The 16,343-nt window shown below is 38.5% G+C and overlaps 1 protein-coding gene across 4 annotated transcripts in view; it reads left to right on the top strand.

Annotated features, from left to right (window-relative positions):
• The window catches only part of gsk3ba (glycogen synthase kinase 3 beta, genome duplicate a), a 46,643-nt gene that overhangs the window by 19,668 nt on the left and 10,632 nt on the right, over positions 1–16,343 (top strand). For all 4 annotated transcript variants that reach the window (XM_030124210.1, XM_030124213.1, XM_030124212.1 and 1 more), the window contains exons 3-6: positions 1,696–1,779; positions 12,365–12,475; positions 13,965–14,095; positions 14,291–14,397. In XM_030124210.1, the coding sequence (XP_029980070.1) occupies positions 1,696–1,779; positions 12,365–12,475; positions 13,965–14,095; positions 14,291–14,397 (433 nt within the window). The remainder of the gene's footprint in view (positions 1–1,695; positions 1,780–12,364; positions 12,476–13,964; positions 14,096–14,290; positions 14,398–16,343) is intronic.

Genomic DNA, 16,343 nt, shown 5'->3' on the forward strand with positions numbered 1-16,343 from the left:
AAATAGTCAGTATTATGGACAATTCACATTAATTTTTCGTCTACATGATCTCAGAACAAATACAAAACATCAAAATCATTTTTCCTCTTTAACTTTTTACCAGATGTGCAATATGAACAAACAATGACAAAGAGCTGGACTCACAAGAGTGTCAGTGTGCATTATTTGTCAAAAAATTAGGGATGCACCAATTTCTATCATAGTGGCTGATGCTAATATTACTTTCAGTTTCTTTATTTTGTTTCTGTTGTTATATATTGGCCCCTTAACTCCCTTAATTTTCAATATTCATTTTTAAAAAGCCATTCAGTGCTTTTTTTATATGATCTTATAATGAATACAGAGTCTAACATAAATTTAGGAAAAAAAAAACTTTAATATAACACAACCGATAAATATCCACCTTTTCCATAATTGAAAAGTTGTTGTAGCATGCCTATAGTCATAGTAGCTTTTACCAGAAATTATTAGCTGATACAGATGTCCGGCTGGTATACTGGTGCATCCCTATTAAAAAATATTATAAATGAAACAAAGCACCACTGGTAATGGCTGGAGAAAAATATTTACAATTAATAGAGTACAACAAGCAAACTTATTGCATTCAGAAGGTCTCCAAATGAAATAATGGCCTTGGTTTTGTGATCTGCTGTATTGCCCAGCCATAGGTGGTGCCCAACAGAGAACAGAGAGAACCCTGAGCTGGTCCAAGATCACAGATCACAACAAATTTCACAATCTGCACCACATACAACACTCTCTGTCCTTCAACCCTTGGTAAGAAAAAGGAAAAACTCCCCCAAAAAGCCCTTACTCTGTTACTCAAGCTGCACATGACCACTAAAACAAAGGTCTGATTATTATGCACTTAATTTAGCCGCCTTCCTTCACATGCAACCCTGGAGTCCAGACTCTCCAAACCCTGTAGATCAGCTCAAGACAAAGCACCGTGATAAAGAGGGAGAAGGACGACAAAATGGAGATGGGAGGAAAATATGAACCTTAATGGAGCTGTTAAAGCTTTGTGTAATGCTTGAATTCCTGCCCACCCTTGAGAACGTTGATGTCCATATGTGAAACCATTTTCTGCCAGGACGTACTCTAGATGAATATAAATGGAGCGCTTCTGCAAGGTTCAGTGCTCGCATATTGTCCTAGTGGCCATGTAACAGTTTCAACTTAAACACATCTGTTTCCACATCTCCATCCAAGGACGGCTCTTGTTTTTCTGCTAAGTTTTATTTTTCATTATTGGTGCATTTATGGGAAAAAGGGCAAACAATATGGGATTGTGTCATCATGTTGGATAAATTCCTCCTCCTGTGAAGGAATAGATGTCCACTTTTCTTTTTCTTAACATACTTTTGTTGCTACGTATCGGTACATTCACACTCTGACAATGCCATGGCTGTCAACTGAATGAGTGGTTGGATGATTAGTGTGTTCTGTCATGAGATGTGGTCATTTTAACCCATCTGTTCCTGCAGGCCACCATTACTCCTGAGCCTTTCTATACACCGTAACACTATACATTTATCTTTTATTCAGGTATATACGACTCGAAATAAAGTGACATTCTGCTGTGGACCCAGTGGGAAGTTTTAAGGGATTCCCGAAATTCTACAAACCTACTTTTGTCTTTTGGTGTGAAAAATGCACTAAACTAAAAATGTTCTGTTGTCTTGCTTTGTTTAGAACCGTGAACTGCAGATCATGAGGAAGTTGGATCACTGCAACATAGTCCGCCTGCGCTACTTCTTCTATTCCAGTGGAGACAAGGTCGGTTGACTTCTTATCCTTCATCTGTTTGTTGTGCTCTGTATAATTAATTGAGTGTAGCCTCATTTTGCAGCCTTCACAAGATCCTATTTATCCCAGTAGGTTTTTGTTTTTTCACTCTTCCTAACATCGTGAGATGGATTGTAGAGGACTGTAGGGCCTTAGCGAATTATGCACTCGGAGTTCCTTCCCAGTTGTGTTATTGGCTAGAAAAACGAAAGTTGTTTTACCCCCCTCCCTTATCTGTGTTCTGTGGAGGAGCCTGAAAAGCACTTAAAGGTTCTCTGGAATTACTGCATGTTGATCCACTAAGTACTTGACCTTTACTTTGTCAAGTACAGTAAAATGTTTTTTTTTTTCCTCCACTTTTCAAAAAGATTATGAGCATTAGTAATCAACACACTACCTCCACCAAGGCTCCACAGTCCTCTGAGGTTTGAAGATTCATACTTTCTAAGACTGTAGTTCTGACCCCATCTCACCTTTTTTCTACAGCCATTAAGACATAACCTCTTTTCATAGGATTCAAACCAACCAAAATGATTATTCAAAAATGCATTGTTGAGCAAATTTTAAATGTGTTTTTTTTACTACATGCATTTTAATCAATATATCGTCGCTGTGTGGTAGAAACCTCTTACATCCAAAATTGTTATTTTTCAAAGGATGCATATTCTAAATAAATGAATAGAGTTAAGAGATGTAGTCACAGGCTGTTTTCAACTTTTTTCATTGATTAAATATTTCTAAAACCATCAGGCTAATGGGAAGTCTGTCTGTATGTGTAATACAGCTATAAAATGGACACAGTTTATTTTGATATGTCAAATACTGTTATGAAATGCAGTTATGAAATGGACAGAGTTTATTTTTTATATGTATAATATTTTTTGTGTTTTGTGCAGGATTGCGTAGAATTTATTTTGACGTGTAAGATTTGTTCAGGTACTTTGAGGAGCTGACATGGGACTTTGTGATCAGTGGAAAAAGATGGGCTAAGGGGTCAGGAGTATGGAAGTTGTACTTCATCTCACACCTTTTCAAATTTTTTTTTTTTTTTACTTTTTTTCCTTGTTGTATCTGTTGTTTTTTTTTTATGTTCTAAAAATAAAAAGACAGACCAATAGAATCATTTCATGACAAAAAAAAGACCAAAAATGGACTTACAAGTTTTCCGCCCCACAATGACGATGTAGACGTTGTTCTAATAATAAAGTGAGTGAACTTTATCTCTAAATGCTCCTGTGTCTTATGGAAATTATTGAAATGAACTATACAAAACAAAATAAGTAAAATCCCCCTAAAAAGTGTTATTTCAGTTTTGTTGGTTCCATGTTCGCATGGGAGTACACCATCCCTCTCTGACTCAGGAGTTTTAGTCACTCTTTTTATCGTCAGTGTACATATTCATAGTTAACACAGTCATATTTGTGCTTCAGTTTTGCATGTGCAGCACAATTTGAAACCTAGTCTGTCAGGTTTAGATTATAATAGTTTTTGCACCATGGTAACAACCTATGGAGAAGCGGCTTGTGACTGAAGGGTTGCCAGTTCTATCCACTGGACCTGGTAGAGAAATTGTTGGCTTATGTGGCCTTGAGCAAGGCACCCAACCCCCCCATTTGCTCCCTGGGCACCTGACATGGCAGCACAGAGCTCCTAGTCTGCAGTGTGTGGTGTGTTCCTGCATGTTCAGCTAGCGATGGGTTAAATGCAGAGATCAAATTTCAGTGTGTGCTATATGTCTAATATACTGACAAATAAAGATTCTTCCTCCGCATTTATTGATGAATATTTGTCAGAATAAAAGTCTGATATTAGATAGCTGTACATTTTTTAAACCCACACTCTGTAACCCTTTCAGAACACGCTCGCAATCCATTTTTGGTTCATGACTCACCAGTTGAGACTCCGCTCAAAACGTAATGGGTTCATCTGTCACCTATGCTCTACTCTACTACTAGAGCAGCCATAAAGACAGACGGAAAGAAAAAAATGCAACATTCTCCAATCCATTGTATATCATGTCATCTGACTCTAACCAGCCAGGCTAAGTTTGGTGGAAGTATGGAAGTACTGTCTGGTCAGCCAGAGCCTGTGCAGGTCTTTCATGGGACTGTCCTGTCTTTAGTATCACATTTTGCTTGTGTTGCATTTCATTTTGCTCTGTCCATGCGTGTCAGCTGCACACATCTCTGTTCAAATGTCTAGCCTGTTGTGCCTTAAATACACGAGTACATCCACTGTAACAGTCAGGGAAGTCCCTGGTCATGCTGTCTGTCTGTGCTGTCCATTGGAGGACCCCTGGAGACTGCGAGGCTAGAATATGTCACTCAAACAGGCACAGGTCCATGTGTCAAATATAGATGCACATGGAGCTGGCACACACTCTGTTGGGACTATACCCATGATACTGTAGTTAGGAATGCTCCTCTGTTGCACACCTACTGAGGCCAAGGAAAGCTGTGGGGGGATTATATGAGGGGGATATGGTGAGGCAGGGTGGGAGATGGGTAAATGGGATCCATTTGCCAGACCAGTGGGTGTTAGTTAATTATAGACTCACCCTAACCCCTCCTCTCTGCGTTGTAAGCTCCACCTCTCATCTCTTGCCATGTGCTCAGTGACCTCTGGGAATCACAGCTAATTCTCAGAGTCATGACACAGTGACAGTGGTGAATGTAGGTAGTTGTTGTTGAATCCGTGTATCATTCGTTCATTCGTTTTTCAATTTAAAACCAAAAATCACCAAAAAACAAAAATACAACTTGTTTTTTTGTTTTTCATTTTCAAAACCAGAATGAAAAACGGATAATGGTTTGTTTTTCCATTTCCCAATTTTGTGCTCAAATGAAAAATGGGAAAAAACTGGATAACGACCGTTTCATCCGATTTTGCTATTTTCACTATAGTTAAGTTGTCTGACCCGGAAGTAGTCGTAACTAGGGAAAAAATAAACTAACGGAATCATGGCCGGACTGGAGGAATATTTTGCTATAATTAAGCTGCTGTTAATCTTGTTAATTCAGAAAAATAGAGCCGAATTTATTTTTTTGAGTGAATGCAATACGCTTCCGTATCAAACAGCTGCTTAATTATAGCAAAATATTCCTCCAGTCCAGCCATGATTCCGTTTGTTTATTTTTTCCCTAGTTACGACTACTTCCGGGTCAGACAACTTAACTATATTGAAAATAGCAAAAATGGATTAAATGGTTGTTATCCGTTTTTTTCCATTTTTTTATTTGAGCACAAAATGGGGAAATGTAAAAACGAACCGTTATCCATTTTTCATTTTGGTTTTGAAAATGAAAAACAAAAAAATGAGTCACTTTTTTTGTTTTTTGATTTTTGGTTTTAAATTGAAAAACGAATGAACGAATGATACATGGATTTTGTTGCACTGGTCGCTTCAGCATGTTACTGAAACATGTGAGAATGAGTCAAGCCTGGCCTGTAAACACATACATGTAAACAGGGCCTTTTTTCAGGATAAAAAGCGCTATAACATTTCTGTTTCTGAACTGATTCAGATGAGTTGTTTTTCTATTTAAGGTTAATGTGGGTTAAAAAGAAGTTGTCTCAGAATTGTGTCATCCCCTCATAGATTCTAGTGCTTTCTCCCCAGTAAAACCTTGGCGTCCCTGTTTGCTTCACTTGTACTCCACTAGTTGTAAATGAGGCTCTTATGTTATTAGCAAGGTTGTCACAAATTTTAGAGAATGTGACGTTGCCAAACTGCTTAAGGAATAAAGATCAGTTTAAGAACACATTAATTCATTTCTGGGTCAGAGGCAATGGTCTCCAGTGATGATTTAATGGTAGAAATCAGTTTTGTGAGAGCTGTTAGGCCTGAAGTTTGGGGTCAGTGTAATGGCCCGTTCTGTCTCAAGACTCTAGAATTGATCAGATATTTATTTATATCTATGGAGGGGATTTGTTCCTCCACCTTCCCAAATTCATTATGTTATTTGACTGATCCACAATTTCAGTTTTATCTGTTACTGCATTTTTACACCCTTTAATTCCCCCGTCTAGCCTTCCATATATCCATTTCTTCTCCCTCCCCCCTCAACAATGTCAGTCCCGTCTAATTATGGAGACTGGTACCGTGTTGTTGGTATGGGGATTTACCCCACACGGTGAGAAAAGAGGGAGGAGGGTAAAGTGAAGTAGGTAAAAGGTAATGTCACGTGTAGCGGACGTGTTGATGGATAGATGGCAGGTGCGTAAATGTGGAGATGATGTGAGATGGACAGGATAGAGGTGAGATGAGGTAAGGTGTGTGTGGATGTCTATGCTCTCGTGGACAGTTTCATGAAGTGTGCAGCTGTGAGCCAGGCTGGTGCGAACGCTACCGAAACTATCAGCATGTGCACAGGTAGTCTTATGTAACAGCTGGCATGTGGTGTGTTCAACTCGTACAGTGTGCTTTTTCTTTTACCCTTTAACCACTTGTATAATACTGTTCAAACAGAGGGCCGCGGGTCCAAACAGCGTGGGCAGGTAGACAAACAGCGGTTCGCCTTTAAAATCATCAAAATATAGATGGAGACATTGGGCCGTTCACTGGTGCAAAGCCACAACTACCTCTTAGTTTTTAGTTGGGGTGTAAAAAAATATCGGTTCTGCAGTATATAGCGATGTGTCATTCCACAATACTGTATCGATATTAAAAAGTACTATATCAATATTTTTAGGTATTTATTCAAATGCAGATATTGTGGGGGTTCATTTTTTTTATTTTATTTATTATTATTTAACACCCTTTTATTAAATAATGTTAGTTCCTTTGTTGGGATTGCACAAATATAGTGTTATGATTTTAGTTATGAACTATTAGAGCAGTGTTTTTCAACCTTGGGGTCGCCTAGAATTCAAATGGGGTCGCCTGAAATTTCTAGTAATTGATAAAAAATGAAAAATAAAAACTTACTAATAAAAAATATATGTTGAGTTGAACGAGGCAATCACAATCCATCAAAGACATGACAAACTGTGAAGCTGAAACTGAAGCACTGTGGTACTGTTTATCTGTCAAATGTTCACTGTGGTCAGTTTCAGATGCTGCAGCTCTTTCATAATTCATAGTTTGAGTTCTTGTTTGTTCAGTATTAATTGTCAGCCTTGTAAATCCAAGCTGGACTGACTGTACATATCCTGACCAAGGAAAATCAAATTCTCATTTTATGCAGTAATTTACACCTGGCTTTTCTGCCTCCGTCCATAATAATATACATTATATAGTCTAAATTTTGTCTAAAATTAACCTTTATTTGCAACATAGTATAGCAACCTGTTGTACTACCATGTACTACTATAACATGATCAAGAAATTAATTTTAGCAAAAAAAAAAGTCTCCGTTTTGAATGTGTGGGGTCGCTAGAAAATTGTGATGTTAAAATGGGGTCACGAGCCGAAAAAGGTTGGGAACCACTGTAATAGAGTATAGAGCTGAAATGATTAATGGACTCAAAGTGATCCAAAAAACAATCATTCAACCACAATTATCCTGAATCAAAGCTTTGTTTCCTTCATTTCTCTGCTGTTAAACATTGGTTCCACTCTTGTGTTTCACACGGACGCTTATTGCGACGCGCAAAGAAGCTTCAATTCAGGAAAACTACAGTAGAATATTTCCCTTCAGTCAATTTGAGTCGATTAATCGAATTTTGAATTTTTGCATTCGCTTCAAGCACCTAATCGATTTATCAGTTTCAGCCCTAATATAGTATGAACATTTGAACAGGATCTTAAACTGTAATGTCTGTAAAACATAATTTAAGTTTTAAAACAGGAACATTTTGTGATATAACATTAGATCCTGTTCTGATCAAATACAAATATGTTTAGTATTTGTGCATATTTCTGGTGTAATTCAATTCTTCAAGGAAATAATCATTTAAAAAAAAGAACAAACAAAAAAATTACCTTTTTCAACAATATCATGATATATCGTGATATATCGTATCGTGACCCTAGTATTGTGATTTGTATCGTATCACCAGATTCTTGTCAATACACACCCCTAGTTTTTAGTTTTACTTAGTTTTGATACATAATAAATGACAAACATCCCTTGCCATGTCACCAAGTTCACATGAATCCTGTTTATATCAGACACATTTCGTAATGAAACTGAAACTAACCAATGATCTTTCAATGGACCATTTTCTGTGTATGTCTATATCAGAATATGAAGCATGAATAAATAATTACCCCTCTGGCGTCCATCAAGTAGCGTCTAAATGTGATCATAGACCCCCCACCATGCTTATTAAGTCCTAAACATATTACATACACCAATATAAACATACTAGGCATCATTAGAAAGCTTAGATTCTCCATAATTTCTCTATTTTATTGTAATCGTATGCACTTAAATATAATGTCATTCATATTTACCAGCATGATGAACAGGATAGCTGATTAAAAAATGTACATTCCCTCCATTTTGAAGCAGTCGTGTTGTCAGGACATGTCTACTCTGGGATTATTCATATTCATTTAGTCTATAAGGGTCTGCAGTTTTAGAAAAATCCAAAAAGGACTTTCATAAAAGTATTCTACAATTATTCTATTGTGAATATTACTGTTATGAACTTATACATATGCTGTACAGAATATAGCATTTTTTGCAAGGCAATAATGTGCAATATAAGATGATGTCTGTGTAACTGATGTGAACAAAAATATCCCCAAACAGGCAGAAGTAGGACAAGTGTTTATTCCCTGTAATGCAGTGTCCTATTCACAAAACTTGAGAGCTTAAAAGATATGGTGCACAAAAAAGTGACAAATGCATCTTTAAAGGTTCAGTGCTTAATTGTTTTTACCATTATTGGGCCAAAAATTCCATAATACCCTTTTTAGTGCATTGTAATTCAAGTGGAACTTCCGCATCGACTCTTTTCCTGTTTTTTTTTTGGGCTGTAGAAAATCTATATTGTGATGCCCCGATTTTGGCTAATCACGGGCATTTCAGGCAAGTTTGGGGAGGTTAAAATACGTGATTTACAGCAGTAATTACCAGTCGTTGATCAGATTCTGTGAGGTGCGACCTGGACGTGACTCTACTTCTCTACTCCGTGTCCCGAAACGATGCCAGGTTCATCTATCATTATATTTGGTCTTTGGACAGAGCAGCAGGGGGAAGGTGTATCTCTGCATAGTCTGGCCTTTTTCCCTCTGATTTCAACTGCTGCAGCTTTAACTCCTGCACACACTAACTCCAACTACCAACTCCCCCTGTGTTTTAATACGAATGTTAATATTGAACCACATTTCTTGTTAATGTAGCGCAAGAAAGACAGAAATCCCATAGCAGTATCTTATCTCAACCTATAAAACAAAATCAGATAATAATGCTCATGTTAATATTTGCATTGAAACCTTTCTATGTAAGCAGCTAGAATAGAATACAATAGAATAGGCTTTGTCATCACATATCTTTCAATTGTGCAACAAATTTGCAGAAGGTTTCTGCCGGCGACAGTGCACTTACATCTAAGTAGCAATACAATAAGATACTGACATCTTTCAAAAAAATATAAGAATATAAAGTGTGCAGTCGAAAAGTGTGTACAAAATGGGGCTATACTGTATGAATGATTTAAAAATGTAATGTAGTATAAAGCTCGATGTGACTGTTAAGCTCTGCATGATGGATACGTCTTATTATATCAAAGTACTAAACTGTCATTTGGCTCTGGCCCCTGAACATACTTGTACACTGATTCATAGATGCTCAGTGCTGTGTTATACATGTCCCTCCCTTTCTCTCTTGTGTGTATGTTCCCTTCCTTAATCCTTTTAAGACTGCCATTATAACAGGCAGCCTAGGTATCTTCATGTTTTCTTTGCAATAAAAATGCCAGAAAATGTCTTTATTTGCCAATTCTTTTGCACCTTTGTTTTCAGGAAGAACTTAACTTTCAATATCTGGCCATTAATGATCATCATTATAAATAATAAATGCTTGAAACAGTGTGTTTTAGTAAAAAAAGAAAAAAAAAAAAAAAACAGACTTGAAGTTTTTAGCATATTATCAGAAACAACGGAAAATATCCAGAATGAAACTTTTTGAGATTGCAAAAATAAACTTTCAACTATTTTACATCAGCTTAAACATGCTTTTTGGTCTTGAATCTTCAGTATCCATATTAGGGATTCATATTTTTTGTTCTGATGGTTTTTTTGGCCTGTGTGAAAAACTCTGAAGCAGTTCCTTTCTACTTGTAATATAATTCCCTAAAGTGTTATATAGTGTCAGAAAGCTCAGGATCTCAGCTTTCTGATGGCATTTGAATTTTATGGATAGTTCAAATGGTTCATTTGAATGCTGTAAAGTGCAAAATGCAGCGCCGGAGAGATTGCCATTGTTCAAGGGTTGATTCTTTTCTTTAAATATATGGATTTATCTTCCTTTATGTCATTTCTGACTTGAACAATGCAACAACTATAGATGTTATTCAGGAAATGTGTACAGTAAATGTGCTCATGCCACTTCCACCTGTAGAAACTGTCGTGCAGAGAGTAACACTGCAGAACATGACATGCTTTCAGTCAAATGATTACTGTCGATGAGCCATTTATTCAGGTACAAGCAGTTTTCTTAGTAAATTGGAGGCTGAATTATTTAACTGGTCATGAAGAGGGGGGGCCAATCAGATCCCTGCCTTTCAAACCATCTGGGAACAAGCCAAGGAAGTGGCTTTGTAGTGAGGCAGGAAGTGAGTCATCGCTGTTGCCAGGCTAAATATAGCTTTGGTGGCTTTGAGTATGAGGCGGAGTGGGCTCTCTAGTCGTCACAAATGTTATCAATGAAAAGGGAATGGCCGCTCACACCGGCAAGATAGAGGCGCAAAAAGAAGAGAGGAGCGTTGAGAGTGACGCCAGTGGCAGATTTGTATAGGAATGTGTCAGTGGTGTCTCCTCCTGGCCTTGTTTTTCACTCTGACGTGTGTCCGTTTGACAGTTTGTGAGGGGTCAGTACAAAGCAGGGCATTGAGCTGACAGAAGTGTACCACAGAGCCGTCTGGGAGCTCTTCACCGACTCCTTATGGAGATCTGCGCACATGTTACTGGGTTCAATATAAACCTGCATGTGTGGAACCAATAAGAGACAAATGTGAGAGCATATGGAGTAGAATAAAAGTGCGGTATAATTTGATCATTTTAATGTGCTTTTTATTGCACACAGACAGCATTTCTTATGTTGGACAGGCTGGTCACTGACTAGATTATGTCTGGATCTACATATATCTGTAGTAGGGATGTAACGATTACCAGTATAATGATAAACCGCAGTAAAATTCCTGACGGTTAGTATTACCGTTTAAATTCTAATTATCATGATAACCGTGTTTGATTACCGCACTTTGACAACTAATGGTACGGCTCATTTTCTGGAAAAGCAGCAGCACTCCAAGCTCTCTCTCTCTCTCTCTCTCTCTCTCTCTCTCTCTCTCTCTCTCTCTCTCTCTCTCTCTCTCTCTCTCTCTCTCTCTCTCTCTCTCTCTCTCTCTCTCTCTCTCTCTATCGTTCTATCTATTTATCTATCTATCTATCTATCTGATAAACAATTATGTCGTGCTTGGAGAAATGTTTGTTGGAAGTCTTGACCTTATATGTGCAAATGTCATGACGTAACTAGTTATTGTAAAAAGTAACAAATTAAGAAGGAATTGAAACAGGTTGTAGAAATCCACTCGATTTTTGCTAAAATGAATATATAGATAGCTTTGCAGCACCTGGAGGGTTCAAATTCAAACTTTATGAACTGTTTGGGTCCAAATACACAAATAAATGTATCAAAGACTAATAAAAGTGGGTTTAGTAAAATGTGACCCCTGTAACTGGTGTCTGCTGAGTCAGTGGGTAACAGCTGATGAACTGACCCATCCATTAGGCTTATCCGTAAATGCACACATTTGAGTCAGTTCCTTTGAGTGTAAAAATGTTTAACACTATTTGCACTTCCGTCTGAGTTATCGGTGTGAGTCTTGACGTATAGGTTTCAAACAATGGTTTCAAAAGAACCACCCAGTGACTCAGTGTTTGCTAACTCCAATCAGAATCTAAGGAAAAGGAAGTCCTAGAATAATTGGGTGGGGAAACCTCAGTTACAGTGTCCTTTTGGGGTCAGTGTGCTCCTTAGTGGAATATGCACAACCCCACCCTCTCCACACAGCCCTCGTCCAGCCAGGAAATAAGGAAATGATATCATTGTCTGTGGCCACTGGCCATTATGACGCATGCGTGTGTGTTTCCTGCCCTCGGGGAAGAACCTATACAATGGATCTCCAGTTAGCCTGAGAAAAAAAAAAAACGTCAGAGTAGTTTGCAAAAAAAAAAAAGTTTCTTTCATCAGGGAAAAAGCGATTACAGCAAAGAAGAGAAACTACAGAGAGGGAGGAACTCTGGAGTAAAATTCACGAGCATGAGCGTGTGCATTTATAGATCAGTTTATTAATGTGTCAGAGTTTTACTGTGGGGAATTGCAGAGATATTTTAAGCACAGTCAGTATCTTGTGGTGCAGACTTGTAATCTCTGTTTTCTTGTGTATTTTTTTTCTCCAACAGAAAGATGAAGTCTATCTGAATTTGGTTCTGGACTACGTTCCTGAGACTGTGTACAGAGTGGCCAGACACTACAGCCGAGCCAAACAGACCCTGCCTATGGTTTATGTTAAGGTACATGTGCTTGTCTTTGTGTTGTCGCTCTAGTTTGACCTTCCAGGTGGAATAAATTATCATGACGTGAAAAAACAGACACAATGGTATATTAAGATCAGAGGTGGATGATGAAATTAAACTGTATATGGAGGTAACACCTGTTATTCTATCTTGGCATTAACATTATCTTAGCATTAAGACTAGTGCTGTCAAAGGATTACAGTTTTTAATCAGATAAATCACAGAGTTGCTGTGGATTAATTTCGATTAATCATGATTAAATATAATTTATTTTTAATCTGTATTAATTGCATTTCATTTTGCATGAGCAAACAGACTCAAGAAAGAAGGGAGTTTGTATGCACTAAATGTGTTTATTAAACACCTTCAACAGTTTCAACAAAACAGCTTGAAACAATTGTTCCACCTTGGGGTTTTTTTTGTACTCAGATATCCTACGTAGAGGTCCAATGTTCTGTTTAGCATCTTCCATCTTTATGGGTTGGTTCTGCTGCCTGTCACTACCGGATCAACTGCCCATTTGCACATGTGCGAAGCTAACTCTTGGACAAACTGCCTGAAATGCGTTGGCAGAGACGATTCGAGTTATTCTGTGCTGCACATGGGTCAATTGCGTTAAAATTTTTAATCAGATTAATCATGATGACTAATTAATCCACGTTAATGCGTTAATTTTGACAGCCCTAATTAAGACTAAAAACAACAGCTATCTGAGGCTCTGTTTTTGTACTAAGTGATGTAACACCATGGTGTTTCTGCTAGCTGAATGGTAAACTTTACGCTAAGCTAACAGGCTTATATTTAAAATGCAAAAAGAGTTCTGTCAGTGTCATCTAAATGAAAACTGAAAGCAGATTTCCCATAATTCAAAAAAAATCTTTATATAGCCTCAGTTCTACCTCAGTAGTATCCAGTGTATATGTAGGTGGCTGTATTTCAGTTTCCACAGAATAAGTGAGTGCAACCAGATTTTTTTTTGTTGTTCATTTTGCTCTGATATTTCATTATTATCCTATTGTTACATCAGAGCAACATTAATTTAACATTAATCCACTCGTGTTATTTGCTTCCTGAATTTAAAGACATAAATTAGATTACACAGATGAAGCATGCACAAATACTTTTGCCTCAGGGCTTCACTGTGGTTTTGTGTAATGAAACGTGTGTAACATTACGTATGCTTACATTAAACCATCCAAAGGAATTCATCCTCATTCAGTATTTACTTAGTGTATGTTTCCTGACACGAGAAAGATAAAGAATGTTTCATTTATCTCTATGTGGCCAAGCTATAAAAAGATTTCCGAGTTTGAAGAGACAATATGTGACGCAATTGTCCCAACACCTGCTGATAAAACACTTTTTACTGGGCTGAAACAATCCTTGAGTACTTGTTTCCGGGCTTAAACACTGCAATAAAAACTGAGCTCACTGTTTGTGCCAACATAACCTGTGTGTGTGTTGTTCTGTGTGTTGGTCTGTGTAGTTGTATATGTACCAGCTGTTCAGGAGCCTGGCCTACATCCACTCGTTTGGGATCTGCCATCGGGACATCAAACCCCAGAATCTGCTGCTGGATCCAGAGACGGCTGTGCTCAAACTCTGTGACTTTGGCAGGTGAGAGGCAGTGCAGCTGGGGAAAAAAAATCTGGCTTTTGGCTGTTGAAGAGTTTAATCCATAAGCTTGTTGACACTGTAACCCAATATAAATACGAATACGCATTGACACTAAATCACACAGTGTTTTCTTTTGGTAGTTTGTTTATCATAGTGGTACAGATGATAATATTCTGCTTTGGTTTTTATGTACAGTGCTAAGCAGCTGGTCCGTGGAGAGCCTAACGTGTCCTACATCTGCTCTCGCTACTATCGGGCTCCTGAGCTCATCTTTGGTGCCACCGACTACACTTCCAGCATAGGTAGGTTGAGTCCGACTGTCAACACAGGCCGAACCGCTGCTCATTAATGCAGTGGAGACTATGTACAGTGATGAAAAAGCCAGTGACAGAATTCAAGTGTCAGTACATGTTACGGTTTCTGTCTTCAAACTACATAAGCCATTTTTATATCACCAGGAAATGTACACAAAACAATAGGGTTTATAAGGTTTTATGGTAAATGGACTGAACTTATATAGCGCATTTTCTACACCTTAATGGTGCCCAGAGCGCTTCACAATTCCTCACATTCACCCATTCACACACACATTCATACACCAGTGGGCGGCTGCTGCCATGCCAGGCGCTGCCAGGCCCTACTGGGAGCAATTTAGGGTTCAGTGTCTATGGACAGTTATATGGACAGTTAGAGCCAGGATTCGAACCGCTAACCCTTTGGTCATTGGACAACCCGCTCTACCAACTGAGCCACAGTCGCCCATTTATTTAGTACAGGGTTCCTGCAGGGTCTTAAAAAGATTTAAAAGTCTTGAATTTACAAATCTACATCTACCCGTACTCGTCTTCATCTGCTTATCTGGGTCCGGGTTGCGGGGGCAGCAGCCTCAGCAAAGAAGCCCAGACAGCCTTCTCCCCAGCCACTTCCACCAGCTCTCCCAAGATGTTCCCAGGCCAGCCCAGAGATATAATCCCTCCAGCGTGTCCTGGGTCGGCCTCGAGGTCTCCTCCTGGATGGACATGCCCGAAAAACCTCCCTAGGGAGGCGTCCAGGAGGCATCCTCACTAAATGCCCGAACCACCTCAACTGGCTCCTCTCGACATGGAGGAGCAGTGGCTCTACTACAGAGTCCCTCTCAGATGTCCGAACTCCTCACCCTATCTCTAAGGCTGAGCTCGGCCACCCTTCAAAGGAAACTCATTTCAATCAAATCATCATTCAAAATAAAAACTTCAAAAAAATTAACAAATAACTCTTAAATCTGTGGAAAATCTACTTCAGCAGCAGGTACCAATGAAACATACAATATCAACGAGTGATTCTCATACTATATACACTTCAAATAATAAGCATGTCAATGAAAATTAATTCATTTCCTTTCAGAATTTCCTGCTTTTAGTGGTCTGAAAGGAAACAGAATATGTCGGCCGTCTTTGGAATCAGTTTACAGGCTGTGTAAACTGTATTCAGTGATGGAAGCTCATGAGGTGGATTTATGACGGTGATGGATAATCTTGAGTCTTTTCACAGAGTTAGCTTTATGTGTAAAGGGAGGGTTAAGAACATGACTGACAGCTTTAATTACAGATCGCTGTTCAGATTCCGTCAGACTTGCCTCAGACGTGGGTCATAACGCAACATGGCAGCACCCGTAGCGGCGTGAAACGGCTAGAGGTCACATCTTTATGCAGTATTTACTCTTCTGATTGGGACAGAGAGCTGCAGAAGGAAACTTTCTATTGTAATTCGTCTGCTCACAGTGTTCACTTTTAGTTTTTTCCTACCTGAGGCGGGTGCTGCAAAGTTATTTTTCTGAATGATAAATGTAGTTTCCTTCAAGCATTTGACAACCTGCCAAAAATGAGGCAACAAGATTCAGTGGTGAAACCTGATGTTCCCGAGGCTATTTTGTGTAGCCTAATGCTGCGTTCATGTCGTATTGTTGGAATCATCGCTACAAGCAGCTGAGTGGAAAAATTTGTCCCACTTCTGATTCCAACTCAGCAGTATCGGGCATTTCCCAGATATAACATATACACTACATGTGTTGACACAACAGGTAGCACAATATCTACACAATTCACTACTACCACAGGGTTCACACAGGTGCTTGAAATCCTTGGAAATGTCTGAATTTCAATGTTGTGTTTTCAAGGTCTGAAAAGTGTTTGAATTTTAGTTGAAGTGCTTGCAATTCTAACTCTGTGATGTAATTTATTTATTTTCAATGTTAACTCTGCCAGTTTAG

The sequence above is a fragment of the Sphaeramia orbicularis genome, chromosome 21 (assembly GCF_902148855.1).
Source record: "Sphaeramia orbicularis chromosome 21, fSphaOr1.1, whole genome shotgun sequence".
NCBI classification, from domain to species: domain Eukaryota; kingdom Metazoa; phylum Chordata; class Actinopteri; order Kurtiformes; family Apogonidae; genus Sphaeramia; species Sphaeramia orbicularis.